Source organism: Talpa occidentalis, unplaced genomic scaffold (assembly GCF_014898055.3).
Source record: "Talpa occidentalis isolate TD23 unplaced genomic scaffold, MPIMG_talOcc4v2.1 talOcc4.4, whole genome shotgun sequence".
NCBI classification, from domain to species: domain Eukaryota; kingdom Metazoa; phylum Chordata; class Mammalia; order Eulipotyphla; family Talpidae; genus Talpa; species Talpa occidentalis.
The window spans coordinates 144,869,498-144,882,652 of NW_023604295.1; the positions used below are offsets into that span (position 1 = coordinate 144,869,498).

General features: G+C 53.3%; 1 protein-coding gene across 6 annotated transcripts in view; it reads left to right on the top strand.

Annotated features, from left to right (window-relative positions):
* The window catches only part of EXTL3 (exostosin like glycosyltransferase 3), a 95,997-nt gene that overhangs the window by 71,377 nt on the left and 11,465 nt on the right, over positions 1 to 13,155 (top strand). For 4 of the 6 annotated variants that reach the window (XM_037526529.2, XM_054701081.1, XM_037526528.2 and 1 more), the window contains 4 exons: positions 390 to 517; positions 1,812 to 1,956; positions 5,205 to 5,333; positions 8,544 to 11,263. In XM_037526529.2, the coding sequence (XP_037382426.1) occupies positions 390 to 517; positions 1,812 to 1,956; positions 5,205 to 5,333; positions 8,544 to 8,753 (612 nt within the window). In that variant the 3' untranslated portion in view covers positions 8,754 to 11,263. Of the gene's footprint in view, positions 1 to 389; positions 518 to 1,811; positions 1,957 to 5,204; positions 5,334 to 8,543; positions 11,264 to 13,155 lie in introns of those variants that run through there. The other 2 variants (XR_008554059.1, XM_054701082.1) reach the window with 1 other exon arrangement.

Sequence of the window (13,155 nt, forward strand, 5' to 3'; positions counted from 1 at the left end):
GTGTGGATGTGAAGTTTATGAGCCAAATGGGGAATTCCAGAGCTGGGAATCATAATCCAGTTCTACTCTGCCACCTTGTGTTCTCTCGTGAGAGTTATTTTTAATTTCCCTAGACTGTATCACTCATTTACTCATGTCAAATAATCCTCAGCTTTAGTTTGTTTCACAAGGATGTTAGTTGGCAAGTGAGTAAAGCTTAGGATGTGAACTCCTTACACACTTGCTGAATGATCAGGCAGCTCTGATTCCCGAAAGGCTGTGCTGGGCTTTCTGAGAGGCGGCTCTCAGCTCAGACTGCTGGGTGCGTCCAGCGGTCTCCTTGGTCCTCGGGCTGGCCTGGCTCCGTGCTCGCCAATGCAGCATTGACCGCGGTGTTGCCCCTGTTGCAGGTGGTGCGCACGGAGAAGAACAGCTTAAACAATCGATTCTTGCCCTGGAATGAAATCGAGACAGAGGCCATCCTGTCGATTGACGACGACGCACACCTCCGCCACGATGAGATCATGTTCGGGTTTCGGTGAGTAGCTGGTTCCCAGCCAAGGCACACTTGGTCCGCAGCTGGCAGGAGCCCACTCGCCTGTGTCAGGCAGCAGGTGTGCCCCTGGCAGATCGTGACTGAGGAAGCCTCCGCAGTGACCAGGACTCTCTGGGGACAGAGCTGGGCCCGGGGCCTTTGCTGGTATCAGAGACTCCATTTCTCGTTCCTGCTAGGCTTCCCTCTGGGTTGCCTCTCAGGGAGATGAAGTTCCTTGATTATCTGGAGGGGTCACCTTCCTGCCCACCCCGGGCCTCTGGTGGGCTGGGGCGAGGAGCAAATGTGAGCTGTTTGTGTCTAGCGATGAGGACTGACTCCCAGGCCAGAGAGGCCACGTGGCTGTGATGGAGCCAGAATCCCGGACCCTAGAAGATTTGGGGAAATACCTAAACAAAGGGATGTTTTTAGCACAAAAAGAAAGGAAGTACCGGGACACACTACACCCGGGTGGGGGATTTGGAGAGGGCGGCCTGGAAATGGGCAGCGTGAACAAGCCCCTCAGCAAGGCCATGTCCTGGCTGATTCTGTTGGCGTGAAACACTCCCAGGAGACAGCCCAGAGTGATGGAAAGACCAGCAGCTGTCACAGACCGGGGAGGAGGTGAGGAGGGACTGGTACTAGTTATATGGTTTCTTTTTGGGGTGACAGATATCCTGACATTAGTGGGGATTAGTTGCACAGCTCTGTGAAGATACTTAACAAATCACACATTTCTAAATAAGTGAATTTTATGGTGTGTGGTTTATAGCTCAGTAAACTTCAATTTAAAGAAAAGTTGACCACGTCAGCTCAGGTGGCGCGGGACTGGGGGCCGAAGGGAGCTTCTCCTCCTGGACCCCGAGCGTCTGGTTACCTCAGACCCAGAACTTTTGAATTCATTGACAGATCTGCCGTCTGTGGCTCTGCTTTATGACTTTCCTAAGGGAGCGAACAAAAGCTTTCCCCTTTGCCACGCTTTAGTGTAGGTTCTCAGCGTTTTTGCCCTGGAGAGGGGAAGACCTACGTCTATCAGAATCACAGGTTGGAAAAGAAGCCATTGTTTATTTAGATGGGCAGAAGCAAACTCACACCTTGCAGTTTTTATGCATTCTTCATTAGTTTTTATCACACTCTTTTTCTTGTGTTTTCAGATTGTTTATCCTGGATTGTAGCCAGAGGGAAAAATATGCAGGTGTAGCCAGCAGAGAAGAAAGGGAAAAAGGTCTGGAAGATCAAGGCTCCAGTGATTGTCTCAGAGCTTTGTGCTCAGGTGTGTGCATGTCCTTGTGTGTTTCAGGGTGTGGAGAGAGGCGCGGGACCGCATCGTGGGCTTCCCTGGCCGCTACCACGCGTGGGACGCCCCTCACCAGTCCTGGCTCTACAACTCCAACTACTCCTGCGAGCTGTCCATGGTGCTGACGGGCGCTGCCTTCTTCCATAAGGTGAGACAGCCTGGTAAGAGCCCAGGCTCTTTGTGGAGGTGAAGTGTTCTTACCACTAGAGTTCTTACCACTTTGTGAAAGTGGGGCTACTAGAAAATTCTAAATGCTGCGTATGGTCTGTGTGGCTATTTCTGTGGGTCTCTGTGACAGCGCACCTTCCCTTCCACATCCTTCCTGTGGGCGCAGAAGAATTCCTGTTGCCTGCCTCCCACCTCACAGGATGGCAGCTCTGCCTCCCGACTGAAACCTGGCTTTTCTCTGGGGACATTGCTTTCTCTTCAGCTTGCGCATGTTTGTCTCCAGGGACTGTGATTGAGCCTGCTCATTTCCCAAATCTGTGGGACTTAGTTAACAGTGACACTTCTCAGCTGTCATAAAGTCTCGTTTAAAGCTCATGCCACCTACCTAGCCGCCCCCTCCAGCCTCTGATCATCCTCTCACTGTCCCCAGGGGCGTGGACACCCGGCCTGCGCCCTGGTCTCCGCTCCTCAGTCTGGGCAACGTGGTTGTCCTCGTGCTGGACCCGAGGCCCCCGCTTCTTCCTGTGTCCTCTTCCTTTCCCCAGACCTCGCACCTCCTCGCACCGACACACTGTTCAGTCCCTGACTTTTCCCCGAAGTCTTTCCTCAGAAGTTTAATAGTTTTCAGGGTGTCCCCTGGGTGTCCCTCATGTCCTTCTGACAGAACTGAACCTGTCTTCCCCCAAAGCCCATGGTCTCTCTCCAGCTTCCCTCATGTGTTTCATCTGCCAGAGGGTGACCTTGCAAGTCCTTCAGACAACCTTGAAAGTCATTTTCTGGAGACATTTTGAAGCGGCCTAAAAAGGGATTTAACTTTCAGTGGCTTTTAAAAAATCTTTAAAATAATCCAGTGTGCACAGCTGATGTGCCCACCCCATTCGCGAACCCCATTCGCACACTCGGTCTCCAGACCTGGGCTGGGCTGTGGACTGAGCGTCTGCTAAGAAGCCACATCTAACTGGGAGTTGAGAGAAACCACCGTCCATGTGAGCCGTCTGCTCGGACCTTGAGCGCTGACGTGCCTTCGGAAAGTCTGCCTTCTCCAATTCTCTGGTGGCTCCTTAGAAGTTATGATAGTCGGATCCATTACTTTCAAGTGATGAGTAACTTACTCTGTAAAACCTAGGTTTTATTCTGTTTGAAAATCCAGAGTATGGGTCACAAATTAGCAACTTGAAAGCCTTCCAGGGCTTGCCAAAAGGGTTGTTTAGCTCTCAGAGCTTCCAGGTTTTAAAAATCACTAGATTTTACCAAAAGCTCTGAACCCCAATGAATTGGAAGCTGAGGTCTTCCTGGGCAACCTCCTTGTGTGGCACTGAATGACTGGAGCCCAGTGGCCTCTCCTGGGGCAGCGGGGCACTCATGTTCCTGTGGACCTTTCATTTTCTTACACCTGTTTGAAAAAAAATAAAAGTTACTTATTTGCCTTATTTTTGTTTCACTCTTGAAAACAGTTGATTTTCCCTAGTCAAATTTTTTTTATTACAAGTATCAACAAAATTTTTTTAACTGATACCTCACATAACTATCCATGATTATGTCCTGGGAGAGACATCTTGCTTCTGTGCCTGTTACGTCATGATCTTCCTACGAGGCCGGATTTTGTTGGAATTGGACTAGAATTCCCATGTTTTGTGATACCGTTCAGGGTTTTTTGTTTTGTTTTGTTTTAGAAAACTAATGAAAGATTTTAATGTTTTTACATTCTAGAGTAGGTTCTGAACCCATTGAACTTTTCATTTAGAAGGTTTTCAGGCAGGCTGTGGAAGATTTTCCATGTTTTACAGTGCAGAGATATGAAAGCTGTGGATTTACAGAAATGATTTTTGGCAGCAAAATCACATAATTGGTGGAGCTACTCCTAAGCATTTGTTTTCGCAATGCTTTCTCCGTATGTTCTTTAAAGCAGTTCTTTTTTTGTTAAAAGATTGATGAAAGTATGGATTGTGTTTAATTAATGGGTACAGACTCAATATCATACTAAAGCTGCCAGTGGCCATTTGAAGGGTCAGCAGATTTGATTTGCCTGTTTCATAAAAGAGAAATGCATAAGTTGTTTTTCAAGTTCACCATCTCTTAAGAACTTTGCTGCAAGATAACCAGCAAACTTCTGGATGCTGCAAACATTTTATGATCATTCACCACATAAATCCTACTTTTTAAGGTAACAAGATACGTATATCGGCTTTCCCGATACACCGCCTGTGCATCAGCAGCATGCCGCAGCACACTGCAGTTCACTTGTGCCCCGTTTTATAATATTGGCCCATTTCTGTGGTGTGACTGTGACCGTGTGGTCGCCTTTTCCTCTCCTACCCGAGCCCCTGAGCGTGGAGCTGGGATGAGACGGGCAGTTGTGTGTTCACCCTGTGGATGAGATGGACATTAATATCGCAAGATGACAGTGAACTGTAACAAATTAATTAAGCGATGAGCTCCAGGTGCTTATTGCCTTGATTTTTAATATAACTCATTTACGTTTATGCTATTATTCTTTTAATAATGGCTGCTTCAATGCAAGCACCTGAAATTCCTGAAGCCTTAGCAGTTGCCACTTGGCAGCAGGTGTGAGCCGGCTTCACAGCCTGCAGTGGCTTGCAGGACATTTTAAGATCTTGGGGCTTTTACTCTGAGTGAGATGAGAAGGGGGTGGGGTGGCGCCTGCAGTAAAAAGGGGGTGACATGTTCACTTGAGCTTGTGTTTAACTCAAGCACTGCTGCGCTCTGAACTAACTGTAGAAAAAATAATATGATGTGGAGACTTCAGGAAATGATGTGGATAATCCAGGCAGGAAGAGAGGGTGGCTTCGAGCAGGGAGCAGACTCCAGCATCTGCGATGAGGCTCTAGAGGTTGCCTGCCCCATGGCTCAGTGACTTTCTGAGGGCCAGGTTTACCCCTCACTTATATGGCTGTTGTCAGAGAGAGAATGTCATTCATCTGAACTGGTGTGTGGCCTGATTTCACAAATCTTCATGTTGCAGAATTTCCACGGTGCCAGGAAAGCAAATTTTGACTCCCCAAGGTGGGGCCATGGCACTTTGTTTGGGACAGTCTTTATGGCAGAGGACAGCCTAGGAGAGTGGCACCCCTGCTTCCCAGTTCTCTGTAGTGTTGCTCAGTGATTGCCACACCCAAAACACGTGCCCCACCCAAAATGACAGCTCCTGGATACATGCCAGAGAACGGTGGCCTCTAACAGAGTGCGCGGCTTTCTCTGCCCTGACAGTATTATGCCTACCTGTACTCTTACGTGATGCCCCAGGCCATCCGGGATATGGTGGACGAGTACATCAACTGCGAGGACATCGCCATGAACTTCCTCGTGTCCCACATCACTCGGAAACCCCCCATCAAGGTGAGAGCCCTGCTCCTCCAGGCCTGCGGGCCTGGTGCTATGCGCACGTGGGGGTTGGCAGGAGTCGGGCGGTACGTGCTCCTCTAGCCCTCAGGCCTCTGCTGTGGAGCCAAAACCGGGCCCCTGCGGGTCAGGTGGTTGTCGGCACAGGGGCCCTGCCCTCCTAAGGTTGAGTGGATAGAATTCAGAGGATTTGGAACTTGGATGAGGAAAGTATTACATCTTTAATTTTCAATCATTTCTACCTGGAATTTAGCATTTCTGTTGGTTATGAAACAGACTGCCGTTCCTAAGAGCATTTGTGGTAGCTCATTCGTCATCTGTAGAACTTACATAGAACTTGTTTTCACGTCTCATGACTTTCGTGGTTACATCTCAGCATTACTTGTGTTTATCACTGCTTTGAAATAAAGAAGCTGTGAAGAACAGTAGTCACGATTCCCTGTGTAAAGTGTGTTTTCCAGCCGCAGTGTTCATCCTGACATTAACAGCGAGAAGTGCTCTTTGTAAACTTGAAGGTAGGGAGACAAAGGTCTTCGAAAGACATTAATAATGGGTGCAATTTTCTGTTCTTTATCCTTTTTTACGTAGGCAGGGCCTGGGCAATAGCCAAGATGTACCTTCTATTTATACTCCCTAGTGGGCCAGAGACATCATCTTTGAAAATCTAAAGCATCTGAGTCATCAGGCACCTAATAATGTCATAGTCACTGACGGACTCCAGACTCGATGCATTTTCATCTTCATTAAAGTGTCTGCTGCCTTATTAGGCCAGTGTCCAATTAGCTAAACCTTCTCTTCAGCATAGAGAGGAGGACGGAAATAATTTGCAAATGCATGCAGGATTCTTTCCAATGAAAACTTGAAAAATGGCATTTTCTGTGAGTTTACTTGATCTTCTGTTGATCTTGACTTGAGTTCAAGTCGAGATGACTTGTTAAAATCAAAGGCTCCCTGAAATTAAGAATGTCTTCAGATTCTCATTTCCTTCATTGCATAGGACTAGTTAGAACTAAATATTTTTTTGATCTGCTTAATTTTGATAGTACCAAGTATATGCTCTTTCACGTTCTAAAGTAATTTTTTTTACTTTAAATACTTCAAATTTTAACTGTTGAGCTGTTCACTATTGCCGGAGGCCAGCTCCAGCAAAATGTCCTGTCAGGGTCCCCGCAAGGACGAGATGGCGTCGGCAAAGTGGAGGGATGAGGGGATGAGGAAATGAGGTAGATGAGGTAGTGAGGAGGCACTGACACTTGATCAGGGTGCAGACATCTCCTGCTGAGGGTCTCAGTGGGTCTTTATTTATTTAAAGAAATTTTATTTATTTATTTACACAAGCACTGGGTACAGTCAGAAGCGCGGGAGGGCGAGAGAATTCACCAGAGCCAGAGCGGGGAGCAGAGCAGGCAGAAGGACCGAAGTACACTGCTGAGGGGAGCAGCGGGCGGCAGGGGAGGTCTGCGCGCCATGTGGGACCCTCGCCCTGCGGCCAGGGATCAAACCGGCGCTGCAGAGGCTGCGGGCAGCTTTGTAGCCCAGTGCTCGACCGCTGCGCCACCGGGGAGGCCCTCAGTGGGTCTTTCTTTATACATCAGAAATTGTTATTTGATCATTACATCATGCAGTCATGTGATTTTACTTTTACATTGCTTCAGAATTTATTAATGGTCATTAACAGTGCACAGTCCTTTTTTAATTTTCCCAGACTATGATTCACTTGGTTACTTGGTTACATTACCTTGGTTACTTTATTTCCCTAGGTGATGCATGTTATTCAGAAAATAGAAACAGGTGCTACACAGCGTGATTTATGCAGTCAAGCTAGGTAACTTAAAACAAGGCTCAGCAGGCATTTGTAAGATCGAGGGCAGCTTCCTATTTTCTATATAGAACCAAGGGGTCCCGGGGCCATGGGAACAGTGTGTGGTGTGTTTCTCTCAGACCATTTCACCTCCCCGGGTGCCTCGGGGCCCTCTCTAGTGGGGACTTCTACCGGGCTCGGTTCCGTCAGTTCTATCAAGCGTGGTTTGTCAGAGAACTCAGTGTTACTCATGGTCACTGCAGTACAAATTGGAGGATGTGGAGAATTGTTGGAAACCGTTTCATTATCAGTCATGTTGGAAGGTGCTTTTCTCAAACTCCTGAGGTGTGCGTTCCCGAAACTGGCATTGATGCCAGCACTCATTGTGTTATTCTAAAGCTTATAGAAAATTTCCATGGTTTCAATAACTGCCACAAACAAATGAAAGGAAGTAGCAGGAGCCAGCTGTGGAGTTTCCTGACTTTTCAGGAGTTTTCCCTCATGCCCGGACCGTGTCAGACAGCATGAGTAGCGTGGCCCGCATCACACTATTGAACATATTTATAATTAGGGAGGTGTGATTGCTTCATATGTTTTGCAGTGTTCTTTTTTTTAATATGCGTATCTTAACAGTGGTACTGAAGAACCTAGAGTTCATTTTGTATTACTGCTTTGGATAATGTCCTGTTCTTTGTGAGGAGGAGAAAGATCTAGAATGTAAATAGGCTTCATTAAAAGGATAAAGCACTGAGAAGATGGGTGGCGTGGGTGAGCCGCAGAGAGAGGAGTGTGAGTGCACATGTGACCCTGTGGTAGCAGTGGCCCCCCACCCTGCCGCCGGGGTCTCTTTCACAGCTGCCAGACGGTGCCCGGCGCCCTGAGACTGAGGTGCCAGTGATGCCCCAGGAGACACGGACACTGGTTAATTTTTGGAGATATATGTTACAGTGTGTGTACACACACACATGTGTAGTATATACACCGACACCTTTTTTTTTTTGGATGTATCATCTAATGTGTCTAGTTTGTTTTTTTCATTAAGGTGACGTGGGTTCACAGCACTGTTCATGATCCGGTGCTTTGGGGTCACGCCCTCTGGGTGTGCGTTTCCACACCCAGGCCTGCCCAGGACCCGCCCCGGACCCGCCCTTCTGCCATCGGGCTTCTCCCGTGGGTCTGGTTTGGCTTCGCCTGGCCCTCCACGGGGTGTCTCCGGGCCCACGTGCAAGTGGCCTGGCTGACCGCGCTCCGCCGCGCGCCCTCCGGCTCCGCGGCCCAGACGCCGGGCCTGGCCTGGGCATGCCGGCAGGGGCGCGGGGCCGACGCCGGCGCCTCAGGGCCCGGCGGGCGTCGGGAGGGCCAGCCTCCGCGGGCTCCTCATCGCTGCACTCTCTCCCCGTCTCCAGGTGACCTCCCGCTGGACTTTCCGCTGCCCGGGCTGCCCGCAGGCCCTGTCCCACGACGACTCCCACTTCCACGAGCGGCACAAGTGCATCAACTTCTTCGTGAAGGTGTACGGCTACATGCCGCTGCTGTTCACGCAGTTCCGCGTGGACTCCGTGCTCTTCAAGACGCGCCTGCCCCACGACAAGACCAAGTGCTTCAAGTTCATCTAGGGGCTCGCAGGTTCGGGGAGCGGACGAGGAGAGCGAAAGGTGGCGCCTAAGGTTCTGCGCTCGGAGGGGCCTCAGGGACACCCTCCGGGTGGGGGCCGCGCCCGCCCCGGGAGAGCCGCGGGGAGTGCCCAGGAGACGCTGCGTCTCTGAGGTCGGCCTCGCTGGGCGGGTGGGGCCGAGGCTGCGGGGACCCGCCGCGGGGCCCTGACCGATAGCTACACTGAGGACCCGGGCTCGCGGGCGCCGCGCGGAGGCCCAGTCCGGCTGGTTTGTGATTTTTAGATTCAGTAACAATTATTATTATTTAAGAAGGAAAAGGTTCAGAGTCGCCATTCGAGGCTTATTTATATATATGTGTGTGCGCGTGTGGACACACATGTGTATGTCCGTATGTCTGTGTATATACATGGGCGCACACACTCACAGAGACATACATATATATATTTTGGGGGGTGTGGAGTTTGAAACGCTGCCTGTCTCGCTGCGGGAGGCGCTCCGTATCCTGTGTCTGGTGGAGAAGCTCCCGGCCTCCTGGTCCCTGGTTCATCCTGGAACATCCTCTCGGCCCACAGACAGGCCTGTGGGTGTCCTCCCGCCCCCCCCCTTGACACCCGCCGCCCCGCCGTGCTGGGGGAGGCCTGCCTGCGCCTTGGGGGGCAGCCGGCCCACTGGCGCTTAGGGCTCTCGCTGGGTCTGTCTCCCGGTCTCCGCGTTTGAAAGGCGTGGGAGGGAGACGTGGTCTGGAAGAGCCTCCAGCTGCTGCTCGTCCTGTCCGTCCTTGTCAACGGTTCCGGCAGCAGGCGTTCCCGAGGCTGCCCCTTGTTGAGAGCAGAGAGCTGGGCTGTTCTGGGCCGGCCCGAGTGGATCTGCAGGGGCCCCTCCCTGGAGAGCCGCGCGTGGCCTTGGGGGCTCCCCACCCCGCTGTCCGGGAGTCTTGCAGCAAGGCCCCTGCCTTGGGAGAAAATCTCGGTGAAATTCACCTTCCCCCTCCCCGTCTGGACCTGCACCCTGTGTTACCTCTGGTTTGGAGACCTCTCGTGCCACCTGGGTTCTGGCCCCCGAGGCGTGGGATGTGCTGGAACGGGGGATGGCATTTGTTAAGAGGCGCAAATCCAGCCTGGAAGTTTCCAGGCTTTCACCCCCACATTACCACTCTCCACTCCTGGTTTACATTTCTATTCCCTGGGCTGAAATGGAAATAAGCTAATTTCTATTGTTGTTTTTGGTGGTGGTGGCAGCAGGGAACTGAAGAGGGCGTTAGGCACTTGGCAGGGATTTAGTCCATGATTCTACCGTTTTCTGGACCCCGCGTGCTCCTGGCGAGGCTGAGGAGAGGTGGTTCCCGCAACTCAGGTCTGTCCTGGTCGTGCACTTGCCTTAAGCCCGTTCTGTCTCCCCCAGACCGTGACACCCTGTGCTTCTGTTTCCTGGGCGCCTTCGCCTCTGTCCTGCCTGGACCAAGTGGCTTCTCTTCAGTGTCACTTGGCAGCAGGCTGTCTGGGGTGCGTGGACGCCCCAGCTCCGGGACTCCTGCCGCGGAGCTGTCCTCGCAGCAGGCGGGAGCAGGGTGCCCCGGGCTCTGTCCTCGGGGTGCCCGACAACCTGCTCGGGGCTGCCCTGCTTGGGGCTGCCGAAACCCTGAGCTGCCGCCAGCACCCGGCAGGGCTGCCGACTCCTGCGCCCTGACTGTCCGACCGCCCTTCCTCAACCGCCGGCTTCTCGCAGTAGCCTCTTCCCTCCGGGAGCCAAAGAATGTGGTGTTCGAGCTGTGTCTGTGGCTGCTGTCTGTGCCTGTGCTGTGCCCTGAGGGGCTCCGAGCCTGACCTCGCGAGGCACCTGCCGAGAAAGGCGCCCTCTGCTGGGACCCGCCAGTGGAGCCAGATGGGGGCCCCCTGAACGCCCTCAGTGCCTCTGAGACCAGTGACTGCATCTCCCGGACAGCGGGAGGGCCGTGACGTCAGAGCTCCCAACAAGGACGTGTTGTTTGCACCTGACCCGAAGGGCCCGACGGCAGGCTCTGTGGACTCCGCCGTGGTCTCAGAGGACGCGCCCGAGCGTGAGAGGCAGGGCCGGCAGCCCCCCGGTCAGGGTCCTGGAGAAAGGCGGTGCCGCGGGCAGGGTGGACGGCTCCGAGCTGGGGGTGCCGCGCGTCTCCTGGGACCCGGATGCCATCATGCGTGTGAGTGCCACGCCACGGCGGCGGCCCTCTGGCCTCCTCAGCGCCCACGGGCGGCCAGTCTCTGCCCCAGGCCTGGCCGGCCCGCTTCTCACGGAGGAGCTCGTGCTGCGGCCCGGGTGCTGTCGGCCGCCCGGCGCGTGCCGCTTGCAGGTATTCTGGGGGGGTCGCTGGCGTCCGTGCAGCGCTGGCCCCGCCTGCCGTGAGCACAATGGTCTGACGGATTTTTGTAAAAAAAATAAAATAAAATAAATGGAGACTTTAACTCGAGCAGCTTGGAGGCCTCGTGTGATTTTCCTCTGCAGGGACTGAGCGAGGTGAGAGAGGGGGCCCGCCTGACCCCAACGCGCGGCCAGCGGGGTCCCTCCCGGCGGCTCTGAGGGCTGGTCACCTGGCGTGGCCACCTGGGCCTAAACCCGGCGGGGCCGGCCGTGCGTAACAGGGCGGCCGCCGGCGTCCATGCCGGGACTCGTCTTATGCAGAGGAGCCGGGGCGGGGGGGTCAGTGAGCTGCTGATGTGAGGCGGGTGAGAGGTGCGGGGCACACCCAGGCCAGCTGTGTCCGTGTGTGTGTGTGTGTGTCGATGTCTCCGAGGTGCAGAGGTGCTGGGAGGAGCGTGGCCCTGTGGTGGGCTCTTCCCACGACTCGGCCTCTCACGGCCTCCGTCACAGCCGGCGCTCCCCACCGCGCACCTGGTCTTGAGCCGGCCTGGGGGGGAGGGGTGCAGGGCTAGTGGGGCTGGAGCCCGGGACGGCTGAGCTGCCCCCGGTGGGGGTCTGGTGTGCACAGATGACCTCAAGTGCGTGGGACCTAAGGTCCGGTCGCTCCGAAAGCGGGGGTGGCAGGTGTTGGGGGGCTGTCGCGCAGAGGGGAGGGCTGACCCGGGCCTGGAGTTCGGTGCCGAGCTCTCCTCCGTCATTCTGGCAGAGTTTGTCCCGGGCCCGAGACCTGAGGAAGGGCCCTGGCTGGCCTAGACTGGCTTCTTCCTGGACACCCTGCTCTTCCCGTCAGTTCGGGCTCGGGCAGCCAAGGGGCCTGTGTCAGTGGCTGCTTCCCTGCTCCAAGGGGCGGCTGTGCTGCGTCCACACGGCCCGGCCCAGGACAGCGCTGTGCGGACCTGGGCCGACCGCCTGGCTTCAGATGCTCTTGGGCATCTGGGCGCTGGTCTCCTCCGCAGAATGATGGCCCTTGCCTGCATCGTAAAGACGGGTTCAAAGTTAAACAACACAGCGGCTGTGGGTGCTCCTGGGACGACACGCTGCCGGCTGCCTGGCGCTCCTCTGCCTCCCGTCCTGCACCTGCAGCGTTCAAGACTCGGAAGCGTGTCCCCTCCCTCTGCCCAGCCCCCAGCCCCGGACCTCACCTTGCTCCGTCCTGGTTACAGCTCTTCTAGAGTTTTACATGATGTTAAACAATTTTTACCTTTTTGTACAAGGGTTCTAGAACCAGCATCGTTTTTGAGGTTTGCCCAGTGTTGTCTATACCAGAAATTTGTCCTTTTTGTTGCTGCATAATATTCCCTCACGTGACTCACATCTCCATTCTGTTCATAGTCACTTGGGCTTTTGCTACTTTTTTGCTATTTTGAATAAAGCTGCTGTGACCATCCACGTGCAGGCCTCTTGGGCTGGTTTTTCTCCTGGGTAAATCCCTGGGCGCGGAATTGCTGTTTGAGAGGGTAAGTATATATGTGTTTAGTTCTACAAGAAAGTGCCAGACCTTTCTCCGAAGGGGTGGTGCCTTCCGTGCTCCCACCGGTAATTGTGTGAGTCCCTGTCTCAGTTCCTCAGCAGCCCGTTGCGTCAGTTTTAGTCACTCTGGGTCATGATGCCTCATAGTTTTGATTTGCGTTTCCCTCATGACTAGTAAATGAAGCACTTTTTCATGTAGCTGCATCATTTATACATATTTCCTTGAAATGATCTAGACAAATCTCTTACCTTTTTAAAAATTGGTTGATCTGAAGAGTGTACTACTTTTAAAAAAATACGTATTTTGCCCCTAAAATTGGATTTTTCAGGTATTTACATGTCTGGGTAGCCTTGGGTGATAGTTTCACTCCTCCGGGTGAGCGCGTGCGCCCCTCACCCTCCACCACACCTCGTGGTCCCTGCACCCTGGTCCCACCCTCCTCCGCTCCCCGCGCCCTCTGGTAGGCAGTGTGTTGTCCGTGTACGTTGCCAGAGTACGGAAGACAGCACATTCTGGATAGACTGTCTCGGGCGG